General features: G+C 39.3%; 1 protein-coding gene across 2 annotated transcripts in view; it reads left to right on the forward strand.

Annotated features, from left to right (window-relative positions):
- The window catches only part of CCDC162P, a 111,577-nt gene that overhangs the window by 15,339 nt on the left and 80,320 nt on the right, over nt 1-15,918 (forward strand). For both annotated transcript variants that reach the window (XM_032484651.1, XM_032484652.1), the window contains 8 exons: nt 1,556-1,719; nt 4,983-5,055; nt 5,414-5,524; nt 8,764-8,876; nt 9,961-10,155; nt 11,306-11,459; nt 12,037-12,194; nt 15,254-15,406. In XM_032484651.1, the coding sequence (XP_032340542.1) occupies nt 8,811-8,876; nt 9,961-10,155; nt 11,306-11,459; nt 12,037-12,194; nt 15,254-15,406 (726 nt within the window). In that variant the 5' untranslated portion in view covers nt 1,556-1,719; nt 4,983-5,055; nt 5,414-5,524; nt 8,764-8,810. The remainder of the gene's footprint in view (nt 1-1,555; nt 1,720-4,982; nt 5,056-5,413; nt 5,525-8,763; nt 8,877-9,960; nt 10,156-11,305; nt 11,460-12,036; nt 12,195-15,253; nt 15,407-15,918) is intronic.

Consider the following 15,918-nt stretch of genomic DNA (forward strand, 5'->3'; position numbering starts at 1 on the left):
TAAATGGAACCCACCTTATCCCGACCCAAAATAAACAGTTGATTATTTCTTTAACACAGCATGAGTACTCAGCAGGCATGGACTCCTCTGAGTTGGATCCATTTCACAGAGAGTGGTCAAATACTGACCTCTCCTTATGTTAATTTTGTGAATATTGTACATGACTGTGTAGCAAGCTGAATGATGCAGGATTAAATGTTCTCATTTCTGAGCTCTAAAGTGTTGAAAGTGATCAGGAAATGAAGGCAGAATGTCCATCATTTGGGAGAAAAATCAGGCAGTCTTTGTTGCTGCTACTCTTGGCTACTGGTTGGAATGCAGCTGTTAAGGCAGCTATTTAACTGTTTGCCCAACTGGAAAGGACACTGCCAAGTGGCAAATATTTTTTGTAACAACATCTTACTTTTGCTGAGAACAACAACAGTGTGTTTTATTGCACTCCAGCAGTGTGCCAAACATGACAGATTTATAACTCTGCAGGTTCACAACCTAGATGGAACACGATGCTCATTTCCATTTTTAATATTCATAAAAAGAATAAATCGGCTCCCAAAGGAAGCCCCTACACAAAACATCTCGACAGCTTATTTGTTGGTAAACAGCAGCAGATTAACTTGAGAAAATGAAATACCACTGAAAAGGAAAAGTGAAAAATCTTTGAATTGTCAAAGTTAAAAAGGAAGGCTTAAATATTTTATACCTCTTTAATGTGGCCTAAGAGTTACTTTACCCCTTCTTGTCCAGGACAGTAGCACAGGAAACACATCATCTCCTGTGTCCTCTGCAATTCATGGGTCTCATTCTGGGTCATGATCTATCTTGTTAATTAAAATATTGACGTTAGTATTTAGCAAATGATTCTGTTGAATCTGACAGACTGTGAACTGGGTGAGATGGTGGGAGTAGTTATCAACTATTTTATTTAATGGTAAAAGCTGTATGACAAATAGAAGCATTCAAAATTAAAAAAACACATTCAAATGCCTAAGCATGATTTTCTTCCAAACCCAAAAGTTCGGATCATGATCGTGTTAGGTAGCTCTCCACTCTCACAGTCTGTTCCCCCTGGTCAGAAGCTCATGCCTTCAAAAAGGCTTATGGAGAAATACTTTATGCTTGTATTAGGATTAGGATCCCTGTGGATCCTATACACACCTATTGTTTGCTCCAGTTGAAGTGATATTAGATATTAGCAATAACCACCATTCATAGCATTTAGCATGTAATACCCACAAGTCTTTGTGAAGACTGTGGAGGTCAGGCACTGGGGATGCAATCTCATTCAATACACCCTCACAGCCAAATCTGGAGCAAAGATGTTTCTAAAGGTGAGCTGAGCTGAACAAGGATGGTCAATGGAGATTTTCTCTACTGTTTACTAAATGGTAATTAACTCATAAATGACAACAGTCTAGTCCAGCTATTTCTCCAAATTGCAGAAGCATACATTCTACAAAATTGACATGATTTCTTGGACAGAGATAGAGCAAGTCCCACAAACTGGGTAATGGTCACCAAGGAAGTTAGCCACAAGTTTTGTATTCTCTTTTTTCAGGGATCAGAAAAATAGTAGATGGAAACCATGGATGAAATGTATAAGATCGCTTGCACAGAAAAGATCCAGCTATTGGAAAAAGAACTGGCTGTGCAATTGACTGAACTGAAGTCCGAGATAGAAGAACAGGGGACTCTTCAGAGGGCAGCTCATCCAGCTTACAGGTAAAATGTGACAGTGTGAAGGCATGGTCTTCAGGGGCTTTATCTCTACTCTCACCCCATAATCTCCATCAGCACCACTTCTCCTTTTTAGTTGGACAATTGGCATTATCTCAAGCTCAGACTTGATTGCTGCCCCTAAGGTTTTCCTATATTCTAGAATTGTCAAGGCATTTAGAGACAATGTGTTACCAAAGAAAATGGAAAAGTACTCTTCATTTTGTAAATACCATTTCTTCAAGTTCCAGAAGCTATTATACAAATCATACACAATGAAAAGAAATCTCATTTTCTCCAATAATATATTATATGAATTTGACCTTGATTTTGATGAGAAATTTCAAAACAGAAATAATGTGAGGTGTTTGGTAATGAAATGATGCAAAATGATTCTGCAAAATGATGATCTATTAGGAGCTATTCTATAGGTAAATGCTGCCAACAATAGCAATCAAATTCTTTTAGAGAAACTGGGTAGCCAGATTAGCCCCGAAGTGGCAAGTCTCATAGTCCAAGACATTTATGTCCCTCTGTTTCTGTTACTGCCACAATTGATCAAGAAGCGTAGTTAAAAGGACCCTGTTAGGTTGAGTAGCTGAGAAAACACAATAGGGATGGTGAGTGTTGGGGAGAGAAGGTCAGGAGAAGAAGCAATAAGTAAGTACATGAATACCTCCTTCTGAAGATGATTTTGAAGAACCAGTATTTACTGTGTTTTATAATTTGGCATTTAAAGCCCTGGGGTGTATGAAGCAGATCGAGGATTGTGTGATGAAGCGGAAAGGGAATGAAACCGTGCAAGGCATAATTTCTCCCAGCTTTGTTTGGAAGACGAGGTTAAAAATATGTACCTCACCTACCTTATAAAGATCAGTTGAGATCATGCATGCTAAAGCACTTTGAAAACCAGAAAACACCACAGGAAGATCAAGTGTTGATATGGTTACAACTTAAATATCAGACTGGCAGGCAAGGAGCTCCTCACTGTACATTGTGATAAGAAAAGCTTCCTGAAGTCCCTTTTAGGACAAAATGATGGGAAATCTCCAGATACCTGTATTCTCTACTCCCCAAACCATCAAACACTACATCTCAACAATCTAACTATTAATCCAACAAAAACTTACTGATCACCTTATGCTTGTCAGGTGTGTTCAGTTTTGGAGTCCAAGGAAAATATCCACTCCTGGTAATCACTTTAGCATTCTCATTCCCTACTAGACTGAAAAATCTATTGAGAAGAGGAGGATAACCATGCCTTAGTCATTTCTTCTTTCCTTCCTCCCTCCCTCCCTCCCTTCCTCCCCTCCCTCCCTCCTTTCTTCCCTTTCCTTCCTTCTTTCTTTCTTTGTTTTCTTTTTTCTTTTCTTTTCTTTTCTTTTCTTTTCTTTTCCTTTCTCCCTCTCTTTCTCTTTCTTTCTCTTTCTCTTTCTCTTTCTTTCTTTCTTTCTTTCTTTCTTTCTTTCTTTCTTTCTTTCTTTCTTTCTTTCTTCCTTTCTTCCTTTCTTCCTTTCTTCCTTTCTTCCTTCCTTTCTTCCTTTCTTCCTTTCTTCCTTTCTTTCCTTTCTTTCCTTTCTTTCCTTTCATTCTTTTCATTCTTTCCCTCATTTTGCCCCCATAAGCCCAGGTCTTTGTAGTTGTTAAGTGCTTCATAGATGCTTGCTGAAAGCTTAGATGAATGAATGAATGTATAGTACATGAATAATGCTTGATGAACAAATGAGTGACTCTCTCTTTGTGGGCTTATGTATCCACAACTTTTGTTCACCAATCCCTTTTAGGCCATTCACAGACACTTTGAGGTTAACTGAGAAGAAAGGCATGATCTGAGCACAGAAGGTCAGGGCAGCCAAGCCCAGGACCCCACCCAATCTCCCAGCCTGCCAAAGAATTAGGAGATAAGAGGGCAGGGAAGGGATGTGGTTCTTCTGTTTCCCTGATCGCCTAGTAGCTGGTCCTAGTTAGTTACTGGCTCTCCACTTCCATGAGGCTACAGCCAGGATTTAGGTGCCCAGTAATGACGAAAATTATTAATGCTTTTACCCTCAAGGCCCTTGGAACTTGACGTTTTTGGGGTTTTTTTTTTTTCCCATCAAAGTCAAGATGTGAGAAGATAAAAGAGGCATTACCTCCAACTGCAGCTGGAAATTAAACAAAAATGGCTCAGTGGGTTGCTTAGGCTCAGGTGGCTGAGGGGCCTCCCGACTGTCAGCCTGGTGCTCTTTTCATAGGACTGCTGCCTCCAGCGGGGCCTGCTGGCAAGCATACAGACTAACAATGTTTTCATCTTCCCTTAAAACTTATCCAGGGGGACTGATGAGGTCATATGAGCAATGTTAACCTAAACTTTATTGCCTACAGTCCTCCTCTGATCTCAAAGTGGCTTCTCACAGTGTTCTAGAACCTCCAATGGCTCCCTTGCCAATATTTGCAAAGTCTCATCTTAAGAAAGGGACCTCTGCACAGTGGTTACTATTCCCCAGTGTTCCCAAAGCTGCCAAGCCTTGGGTGTATCTTACACCAAATGGGGAGAGCTCCCCTTTTCCTGGCCCAGTGTCCCACCCTCTTATCAGGCCCCAGGGCAGCGTTGCTTGTGTCTCCTCGAGTCAGAGCCCACGGTGCAAACAACTCCTTCGTGACTGGGCTTGGACAGCAGTTGATGAAGCTGCTCAAGCAGGCACTTCTGCTACATTTTTTCTAAGGGATAAATAATTTTTCTAAATCAAAAAGTTTGGTTAAAATCATTTCCAAAGCATTCCATGTTTGATATTTACGGGCCATTTTCACCCCCCAGATAACTGAACAAGAGCACAAAAATAAAAACATTTTGTTTAAATGACAAGATACTGGTTTCATGTGTCCACTAGGGTGAGATAGAGGTATGATAAGCACAGTGGTTGTTAGAAATGAGGTTACTTAAGGAAATACAGGGGGGAGGATAGAAAAATTCTCACTATTGTGCCTCTGCCTGAATTCTGGAGTCAGAAACAGGTAAATCAGGGGTAGAAGGAAAGACCACTTTTGCGTGGGGAGGAGAGGAAAAGTGGCCGAGGGAAAGGGGTAGCAGGCATGAGGTGTGCACCGGAGAGATTCCAACTGAGACAGAAGCATGTAGCCTTTACATGCCCCCAACAATCAGTATAATATGATATACTTATTTAGACATGAGCAGTTGTGAACAGTTACAGATTAATCAGGGCCTGTCTATAATCTGATCTATTATAGCTTCCATAATTACAGCTTCTATTGCATAAACTTTTCTGCAGCTCTATTCGAATGCCAAAGGACATTTCTTACTTTAGAAGAGAAAGGGAACTGGCTCTTAAGAAAACTTTGCAGGTGAGTAGGAGAGTGGGCCATTTCATTACAATGATACATTAGAGTTTGCTAACTTGTTGCAAACTCTTAGCAAGAAAAGCTTATTTTTGCAAACAAACAGCTGATATTAGTGGTAGTGGTTACAAAGACAGAACAGCTCAATATTCAGCTCACTGCTGATATCTGATTTTTGTAGCATTTTAAACTTTACACTTCCTTGATTTATGATGTTAAAAGTTGTTATTTGGAAACTTAGGTATAAAAGCATAATTTGTTGTGTAAAAACTATCAGAAATTGTATGTTATCTTCTGTCATAGACACTGATAGTTTTATTTCCTTCTTTCCTTTTGTCTGCCTTCTCTGTCTCCTGGGGTTCAGGTGGCTGAGTCAAAGCCTCTTGTTATTCAAGCAGATGTCATGCAGAGGGAGCTAGAGAGCTGCCTAAGAAGAGAGTACACTCCTGAAAACTTACCTTTGCTTCTGTTGCAGGTAACAGTCATTTTGCAACTTGAAAAGCATCTGGAATTTAGTAGAAATGGATGAACAAAGCTGGCTTTCTGTATATCCTCTGGCCAGAGTAGGATTTCTCCACAAGTGTGGTCTGCAGAAATGATCTTCTTTGTTAGAGACCTAAGCTATTTAAGTTCAGCTTAGTTATAGTCACTAAACAATTAACTAAGTTTCTACTAGTTGCTCCCTGTGCTGGTATTATGAGGCAATATAACATTGACTAAGATAGTCTGAGACCTCAAAAATTGTTGGCTGATGTAGGGAAGATATTTCTGGAAATCTCTCAAGAAAATAACACAACATGGGGGAAAAGATTTTCCATAAAGATTATTATTGCAGCATTATAATAAAAGTGAAACAATAGAAGTTGCCTAAATGTCTAATAATAGGAGAAAGAGTTAAGAAAAACAGTATGATATTTGATAGAATATTGTTCTGCCCTTAAGCATTTTTTGCATAAGGAATTATTGTGTTATTATATAATATTAGTTAACAAAGCTAATATGTGTGTACCATAATAATGGTCATGTATGTATAGAAAAATCACTTGAAGGGCATAGACCAAAATGTAGCAATTACTGTTTTGGATGGCAGGATAATGAATTTCCTCTTTTTACTTTTATATATTTTTCCAAACTTTTTATAGTAAGTATGTATTGTTTCAGTTTTTTAATTCTTTGTTCTTTACTCTTGTCTTATGAATTATGGTCTCACTATGCATACAAAGTAGCTCATTAGCAACTAGTTAGCAATTAACTAATAAGAGAATCACAAAGAAACAAAAGATTGTGATTCTATTTGCAAGTCAAACTGGACTTCATCTAGGATTCTCCTTCCCTGTCATTTCTGGCACTCTTCATTCCTTTGTATATATATCAGTACTTCTTATTGGATAAAAGGGGAGGGTGGAAATGGGGACATTTGGCAATGTCTTGAGACATTTTTGGTTGTCACAATTTAGGGAGAGGAGGCAGTTGCTACTGGCATCCAGTGAGTAGAGGCCAGGGATGCTGCAAACATTATACAATGCCCAGGACAACCCCCACCACCAAGAATTATTCAGTCCCAAGTGTCAATAGTGCTGAGGGTGAGAAACCTTGGCAGAGTCTAAGTTTCCATATGGTATCATTTATCTTCTGCCTAAAGGACTTAATTTAACATTTCTTCTAATACAGATATGCCAGAGGCAAATTCTCTCAGTCTTTGTTTTTTTTTGAAAAAAGTCTTTATTTGCCTTCATTTTAGAAAGGTATTTTGGTTCAATATAGCATTCTAGGTAATAGTTTTTCTCTTTTATCACTTTAAAGATGTTGCTCCACTGTCTTCTGGCTTTCATAGTTTCTACTTCCTAACACAACATGTCCTTTTGTTCTGTGGTTGCTTTTAAGATTTTCTCTTAATGATTTAAGCAATTTGATTGTGATGTTCCTTGATGAGGCTTTCTTTATGTCTCTCTTGCTTGGAGTTGGTTCAGTTTCTTGAGTTGTGATTTTATCATTTTCAGCAATTAAAAATTTTTTAACTATTATTTCTCCAAATATATTTTCTACCCCCATACCTCCTTCTGGAACTCCAAAGACATATATGTTAAATCACTTCATATTGTTCCGTAAGTCACTGAGTCACTGTTAAATTTTTTCAGTCCCATCCACCCCCCCCCTGCCAGTGCTTCATTTGGTGTATTATTGCTGTGTTGTCAAGTTTACTAACCTTTTCTTCTGCACTGTCTAATCTGCTGTTAATTCCATCTAATGACTTTTTAATTTCATATATTATAGTTTTCATTTCTAGAAGTTAGTATTTGATTATTTTTTGATATTTTTCATTTCTCTCCTTATTATGTTCACATTTTCCTTTCAGTTCTTGACTATACTGAGCATATTAATAATAGCTCTTTTAAAGGTTGCTAATTTCATCACTGGTACCATTTCTGGGTCTCTTTCTCTTCACTGATTTCTCTCCTGCTTATGGGTCATGTTTTCCTGCTTCTCTGCATGTCTAGTAATTTTTTTTGGACTCCAGACTTTGCAGTTTTACATTATTGAATGCTGATTTTTAAAAATCCCTTTAATGAGTGTTGGACTTTATTCTGGCAGGCAATTAATTTGTAGATCAGCTTCATACTTTCAAGGCTTGGTTTTAAGCTTTGTTAGAGCAGATCTAGAATAACCTTTACTCTAGAGATAGTTTATTCTCCTTTACTAAATTTTGACCGCTCTCATGTCTCTGCTGAATGCCCCAGGAGTTCAGTGAGGAATCTTCACTCTGTCTGATTGGAACTTGAGCATCTCCTAGCCCTGTGAACGCTGAGAACTGTTTAGTTTAGTTTCCTAGTTTGTTATTCTTTGCACAGCCTCATGGAGATTCACCCTCTGTACGCAGGGCTTAATAGTCAGCAAAAAACTCAAGGGATCTCTATGCAGACTTCTGGTGCCCTTTTTTCTCCATGACTTTCTCCTCTCCAATACTCTGCCCTGCAAACTCCAGCTGACTCGGCTTCCCAAACTTTGCTTTCTGTCTACATAACTCAGAGAGGCCATCGTGCTTTGCTTTTCTACTCCATGGTTCAGAAACTGCCTTCTTCAGGCAGAAAACCAGGGTGATTGCAGGACTCACTGCATTTGTTTCCTTTCTCTCAAGGATAATAATCCTGCCATGCCTGTTGTCCCAAGTCAGAAAACAGTTGCCTTGTGTATTTGTCTTATTTTCTAGTTGTTTGTGATGAAAGGGTAAGTCTGGTCCTACTTATTCCATCATAGCCAATATTATTTTTATCAGAAATAAAATATCCAATGAGTTGGCTTATTTGACTACTTTTAAGTATAAAAAAATTTCTGGTCTAAGGTTAAAAGCTATAATCTTACCTGTAATATGCTTTGTATTTTAGACTCATAACTTCAGTTCTTAAAAACTTTTAAGCTCAACTTTAGACAGTTTTACAGGTTTTTATGTCACTGCTAGAATTGTTGACCAGCTGATAAATGAAACTACAATCTGTTGGATTGGCAACAGATCATACAGATTTATACATGCCTACTTGCGTTATTTAAATTTGAATGGTATGTTGAGCCAGTTTCTTAATTTTGTGATCTTCATGTAGAAAATACGTCTTTCCAAAACAGCCACTTATTTTCCTATTGTTAGTGTTTTTAAGACTTAATCAAGTCTTCCTATTATAATTGTATTCTAAGTGTTGATTTTTGTTATTTTTATTAAAGTATTATACAGAGAGAATTACCCAGCTGGCCAGAGTAAATATTTACACATGCTTAGGTGGAAGAGGTTTTGTCAGCACAGTAAGATCATGGAGCAGCTTTATCCTCTTTACAAGGTAGGAATCCAATGAACAGAACCTGTGGGCTATTTTTCATAATGAAACAGAATGGTCACTAGGCTTCTTAATTCACTATTATTAAGTATAGTCATCCTACTGGTACATTAGACCTCTAGACTTATTATTCATCCTACGTAACTGCAAATTTGTACCCTTTGGCCATCTCCCCTTTTCCCCCAGCCCCATAGTCCCTGGTAACCACTGTTTCATTCTCTGCTTCTATGAGTTTGACCTTTTTTTAAAGACTCCACATATAAGTGATACCATACAGTATTTGTCTTTTTTTTTTTTTTCCTGTCTGGCTTATTTCATGTAGTATAATGGTTCTCCAGGTTTATTCATGTTGTTGCAAATATTAGAATTTCCTGTTCATCATGGCTGAATAATATTCCATTTTACAAAAGTACATCTTCTTTATCCATTTATCTATCAACAAACTCTTAGATTTTCATATCTTATGACATTGTGAATAATGCTACAATGGAACATGGGAATACAGGTAGCTCAAGATACTGATTTTGTTTCCTTTAGATATATGCCCAGAAGTGGGATTGCTGGATCATATGGTAGTTCTATTTTTAATTTTTTGAGGAATTTCCATACTATTTTCATAATAGATGTACCAGTTTACATTCCCACAAACAATGTAACTTGTCCATTTTTTTAAGGTCATAGTTAAAGACAGGAAAAGAACTAATAGATGCCCTTACTTGCCAGTGCTGCCTGTGGCAGAAGATAATGGTACCAGTTTTTAAGAATGAGATTTGTAGGATGCTTATATGATAGAAAATGCATTTTTCTTCATAGCCCTGGCCCCTTCTGCTGTGGGTAAAAGGCTAACCAGCAACTCCAGTTACTAAATATCCTTAGGCACTGACTCTTTGCTAGGTCACTCTCCTTCAAACTCCTAAGAATGTGATCACTTCCCCTTCAGTCAAATTCAGAATATGGGAGAATTTTGATATTCCAAGAGCCTCGTGTTTGGTTCCCAAACAGCATTACACTATGTTTGGAAGCAAATAACTCAAAGGAATAAGGCTTGCAAATAACCAAGTTCTGTTTTTGTATCTCTCTTAACCAGAAACAAGTTGCCTACATTATGCAAGAGTACAATGATGCCCTTCAGAAAGCGGATAGATTGTCTGTTGCACGAGAAAACTTCCTTATGGGAAAAAAGAATCCTCCTAACTTAGTGACACAGGAAGACCTGACTATTTACACAAATTGGTTAGTGTGTCACCTACACTCACTCGAGACTATTCACCACTACCTGCAGGTATGTGCAACATAGTCGTGTGATGATGCGGTGCCTTCCCAGGATGGTCAGCACATCGTTTTCTCACACCTGTCACCTAGTTTTGGATTGTCAGTTTCTGTATTCCATCTGCCCTACAGATGGCGGGAAAATAAAGGGTCACTAGCTTTTTCCTTTAAGACCTTTGAAACTTTTTGTTTTTTTGGGAAACTTGCTCTAGTGAAATGACTCCATTAATTTAGCTTTCTCAAAGATGCCTCTGTTGTCCTATCTCATATTCAATTTACAAGTTCTCATTTTCATTCTCTTGTTCTGTATTTATGCTCTACAATGTAGATCCACTTTTTAAATACATATATATATATATATTTTAATTGAAGTATAGTCAGTTTACAATGTTGTGTAGATCCTTTTTTATTCAGCAAAATCTAATGAGGGTCTAATCTATGCCAGATACATGTCCTGGGTCCATGTAGGGAATATATAATTGCTGAAAGTAAGTGTGTCCCAGGATGGTAGGAAAATGGGCAAATAAATAGTCAACCAAAATGCAATGGGATAAGAAAGAACAGAATAAGTATGATCATAGAGTAAAGACAGTCGCAGAGGAGAAGCCCTAACTCAGGCTGGAGGCATCAGAAAAGAGTGACATGATCACATTTCCATTTTAGAAATATTTTTATTTTGCCACCTAATCTTTTCTTACTCTTTTGCACCTTATCTCAGTGATACCACCAACCATGAAACCTGGCTATCATCATGACATCATCCCTTCAGTCATGATGGGGTGTGCCTCTGAATCATCTCTCCCTGCCTCTCATGGTTTAATAATGATCTGCTCATAGGTCCAAGTCCCCCACTAAATTCTAAAACTCTATGAGATTGGTCCATGTCTTATTCATCTTTGAATCCCTAGCACCTCACACAGAACCTTGTCCATTGTGGGTGGTTAATCAATATAGACCTGCCTAGAGGTTAAGGTCACTTTGAGTTGGTGATAGACCAGGTCTCCCAGCTCCAGATTTAGCCTCTCATGATTGGGCAGGTCACTGAGGCCCACCTCTACCTCTTTCCTCCTCTTTCAAAGTGAAGGGCTGCTCCGGAACCACAATCTGGAAGCTTCTCTGAGAACTGAGTTGATGTGTGGCCTCTTGGTTGTGCCCTTCTCTAGGCCCTCCAGTATTTGCCCATCTCCAAAGTGCTGAGTGTAGCTGTCAACAAAGCCCCTGAGGTTGTTCAAGAAAATGAAAATGTCCCTGTCGATGACACTGACCCTGACATCCATGGTTCTGCATCTCTAGGCTCTGTGAATACCAGCATTTCAGGTAAGAAGTTGTCTTTTCCCCAGGGTGATGGGGAGAAAAGATTGTGATTGTGCATGTGTGCTGTTTTGTCACCTGATCTTGCTTGAATTTTTCTTTATACCAAAAAGTTTCATCGTCTTAATAAATAAATGTCAATGTAATATTTTCTGACAGAAAAAAATAATAAACACTTTTCTTAGACAGTATTACCTCCATCTTTGTAACTAGACAATTTTGGAGATGATTAAATTGAGGCCCAAGGAGATGAAATGATGTAAACAGTGAGGCCACAACAGAAATATGACCAGAGCTCCCACTAAGTCATTCCCCAAAGGGTCTGTTGAGTTTCTCCTGCAGGCTTTGAGAAAGGGGAGCCCTGGCTACTGCCCCAGAAAGCCAGCACCAGGAGTTTGTCAGACAGGCCTGGCTGAGTCCAGTGCAGTCTACAAATTGTGGTAGAGAAGGTTGGGCACAGAGCAGAATGGCCCTTCCCACCAGCAGAAGAGGCCCTGCCTCCAGCTATCTCAAAGGACCCTCCTTTTCTCACCCTGACTGGTGTTCGTTGGTGTTAATGCTCTTGATTTGGGACTTTTTTCAGGGCCAGCAAGAACAGAAGCTGCTTTTGTCCTGCCCCAACACATAACGAAAACAGAAGAACTGAAACCTCAGCTGAGGCTCCTGCTCTCCCACTTCAACATCCCCTACGACGTAGAAGAGCTAGGAGATGCTGATAAGGAAATAGAACTTCTTTTCTTGGTACTTGATGAATTCTTTCTTAATGGAAATATAGGTGTTCATAAAAGAAAATACTAGTATTTGCCACAAAGTTGGATATTTATACTGCCAGAATTGTTTCTAGAGTGATAAAATATAATAGTAATACAGAGAGTTAGACTAGCAGTTGAATTTTTTCTCTGTAAGAGTTATGGGGCTCTTGAATATCCAATCCAGAGGGATAGTAGGATTATTTTTCTGCATAATTTGAAGAAAATGGTAGATTATAGTCCATAATATATGATGGAAACATAGCCAAGATTTGGCAGATTTGCATGGTGTCTAGTGTCTGAAGCAACTGGATTCTCAGAGAGTGTTCCAATAGCTCTCCTGTTGACAAAATGCTTTATATTCAATAGAGTGTATATTGTATAGTGATTTTCTTTGTATACATGTGGACTTACGATTTTAATTGTTATCAGTGACAGTACCCAGAACATTCTCCTCAGTCTGGAGGGCACATCAATTAATAAAAATAATAGCCACAGTTAGTCTGTGGCTTAGCACTCAGGGGCCAGATGCTTGGGAATACAGCTTTGCTGACTTCTACACTTGGGCTTGGAGGTTCCTTTTGATCTCATGTAGGCCTCTGCTCCCACTTCACTGTGGGTAGCTAACCATCCCAGCATGCCTCAGGGATCTTCTTAAGCTGCATTCAGAGGTCACCATGTCCTGTTCTCATTTGTACCATCTCCATCTCTTAAGTGGACAGCCATTGCTAGGAGCTAGGATAGTGCTTTGGGGACAGCCCCCTCCATCTCTTGTGTAGTGATTTTTAAAGTCATGTAGCCTCTGCTATAACATAGTGTTGCACCTCTTTTGAAAAATCATATTATCAGAATCCATGCTAAAACTTATTTCAAAGGGGTAAATAGAATTATGTGCAGACAACTTCAAATTTATGATAATAAAGTTTTCAGCCAGAGTTTCAACAATAAAGGTATTTCTAGCTCTGGGTATATAATATTTGTAAGTATGTGTATTTGCTAGGTAAAAATAGTAAGTTGATTGATCCAAAAAGGCAAAGATCAAATCTGAATGTTTTTGAAAACTCTGTGTGTAAAAAGGAGCCACTGTTTTCCTCTGTCATCGTTTGCCTTGACCTTGAAGTTTTGCTTCCATGAGTATTTGTTCCAGCATTATTTTTCTAGGACTATTTCTATTAGTAGGTAACCCAGATTCTTTAAGTTCACTGGAACCAGAGGTATTCCGTGTCCTCTGGTTTCTTTGAAGGTGATGATGTTTAGCTTTTGTCTTTCTTTTCAAGTCAGCAGCAGCACTGTCTTCAGCAGAGAGTGCTTCTAAGGGAGTATCCTCACCCTCATTATCAGCTAGTATTATGATAGACAAAAACCAGAATCAGGACGAGATGGTGTTTAGAAAAAGTCCAAGTAAAGAAAAATAAGTCGTGGCATGCTAGGCTATCGTCAGTGATAACAAAAGAACATGAAGCTACGGAGCACTCCCACAGAGCAGTCTTGTCCCCAAAGGACAGCTTGTCTTCTTTATATAGAAATAGTTCCCACTTTTGATTTTCATGTAACAGTATTACATGCAACGTTAAATGTGCTCCCAAGATATTCGATCACATTACAACAATTTTTTTGTGGATGTAGGAAGAATTCCTTTATTTGAGTACTGTTTATTCTGGCTCTCTAATGCCTTAGAGAAGGGTCAGCAAACAACAGCCTGCAGCCCACCACCTGTTTTTTTTTTTTAATACAATTTTATTGAAATACAGCCATGCCCATTCATTTATGCACTGTCCGTGGTTGCTTTCACACTACAACCTGAGTTGAGTAGTTGCAACAGAGACCATGTGGTCTGCGAAGGCTAAAATATTTACTATCTGGCCCTTTAAGAATAAGTTTGCCACCCTAGCCCTAGTCTAGCGCTGGCTCATTGAACTCCCTGCACTGATGGGTATAATCTGCGTCTGTGCAGTCCAGTATGGAACCACCAGTCACATGCGGCTATCAAGCACTTGAAATGTGGATTGTGTAACTGAGGAACTAAATTTTAAATTTTATTTAATTTTAGTGACTGTACATTTAAATATGAAACAGGTACATGTGGCTAGGGACAACAGTATTGGACAGCACAGCCTGGGAGTTACCAGAATTAACTGGAAGAATCTTTAGCTCTGTGACTCACTGAACTTGCTCATTCATTCCAGAAACTTTTGTTGAGACCCTAGTATGTGCCAGCACTGTGGTTGGCTCTGTATGTGTGTGTGTGTGTGTGTGTGTGTCATAAAATATACATAACATAAGATTTACCATTTTAACCAATTCTAAGTGTACAGTTCAGTGGCAGTAAGTACATCCACACTGTTGTGCAACCATCACCATGTGGTGGATTCATGAGATTCATAGCCTGTACCCTCAAAAAGCTCACCATGTGCTGAGGAAGTCATGACACAGTGTGGCCAGTGTAATGATGAAGGCACTCCCACAGGCTCAGTAGGCCTGGGTCCCCTCTGGAGGAGGGAGGAAGAAGTGATCTGCATCTCAGCAGTAGGAAGTTATGTCACAGAAAGCACTGGTAGCCTCCGTCTGGAAGTGAGATGTGAGGGGATTGGCTGAGGAACCATAAAGAGTTTTAACAAGTCTTAGCATCTGGACCCTTCTCTCTAGCAATATCGTGGTCAGGCTTCTGGGAGCAGGATTCATCTCACCCTTAGATGTTCTTGCTTATCAGGTGGCCAGAAAAAGGGAATGTATTTCCAAAGGTGGACAATTTACTTCCCATTCAGGGTCCAGCTCAAAGTACATATAAATAAATATATGACATTGTTTCCGATTTTTGGAGCAGATATTCAGAACAAGTAACACACACAATTATGTTAATGAGCTGACTGAATACATGTGACCCAGAGGTATATACATTTAAGGTCCTGCTACTGTCACAGAGTCATGTTTAATGAATTAGTTTGACTCCAGGACTGTTTCAAAGGCAATCAGTAGCTGTTTTTGAAATTACCTAAAATCTGAGGCTTTTTCCAACCTGGGCTCTGCTTCTCTCTTCTCAATCCTGTTTAGGTTTCCCAAAAATTTCAAAGCATCTTCAAGGAGCAGCAGAGAATGCAAACGTTTCCAGACTATGATGCTGGGATAGCGAAGGTGGAGAATTTGGGTTTGGCAGGACCTGTCATGGCCTTGAAAAAGAGAGCCAACTGGATTTCCTTTATAAAGGTAAGGAGATCCATGGTGATGGTCACCTGTGAATGATGTCAGCGGTGTCACAGAGTATCCTCCAAGCAGGCCAAGCAACCTAACAGCATCAGGTCTGTCAGGTCCCTATTGTCCTCTCTCCTCAATTCCCTCAGCAGACTGTCCCCTAGGACCACAGATGGGTGCCTGCCCGACTGAGGAGAGGTAGCTCAGAGAATCTGGCCTTGTGCACCAGCATCTCCCAGCTCCTTCCTGCATCTTCTCTGCGTTGGAGTTAACCATACCGTTTTGCCTTCTCTGGAAGTTCCCCCATCTCCCGTGTCCTTCTCTATTGGGTCAGAACTCCCTTCTTGTTGTTAATGACCTTGGCTACTTGGCAAGAACAAAGAATAACACTCAGAGGTATAATTGAGTTGTGTAAATCCAGCTTTTCAGTCAGAAACTACTTATAGAGCTCATCCTGTGTGTCAGGAATGGCCCTTGGTTCTGGAAATACACAGTTCACAAACAACATACAAGTAAGCAGATTAAAC

This window comes from Camelus ferus, chromosome 8 (assembly GCF_009834535.1).
Source record: "Camelus ferus isolate YT-003-E chromosome 8, BCGSAC_Cfer_1.0, whole genome shotgun sequence".
Taxonomy (NCBI): domain Eukaryota; kingdom Metazoa; phylum Chordata; class Mammalia; order Artiodactyla; family Camelidae; genus Camelus; species Camelus ferus.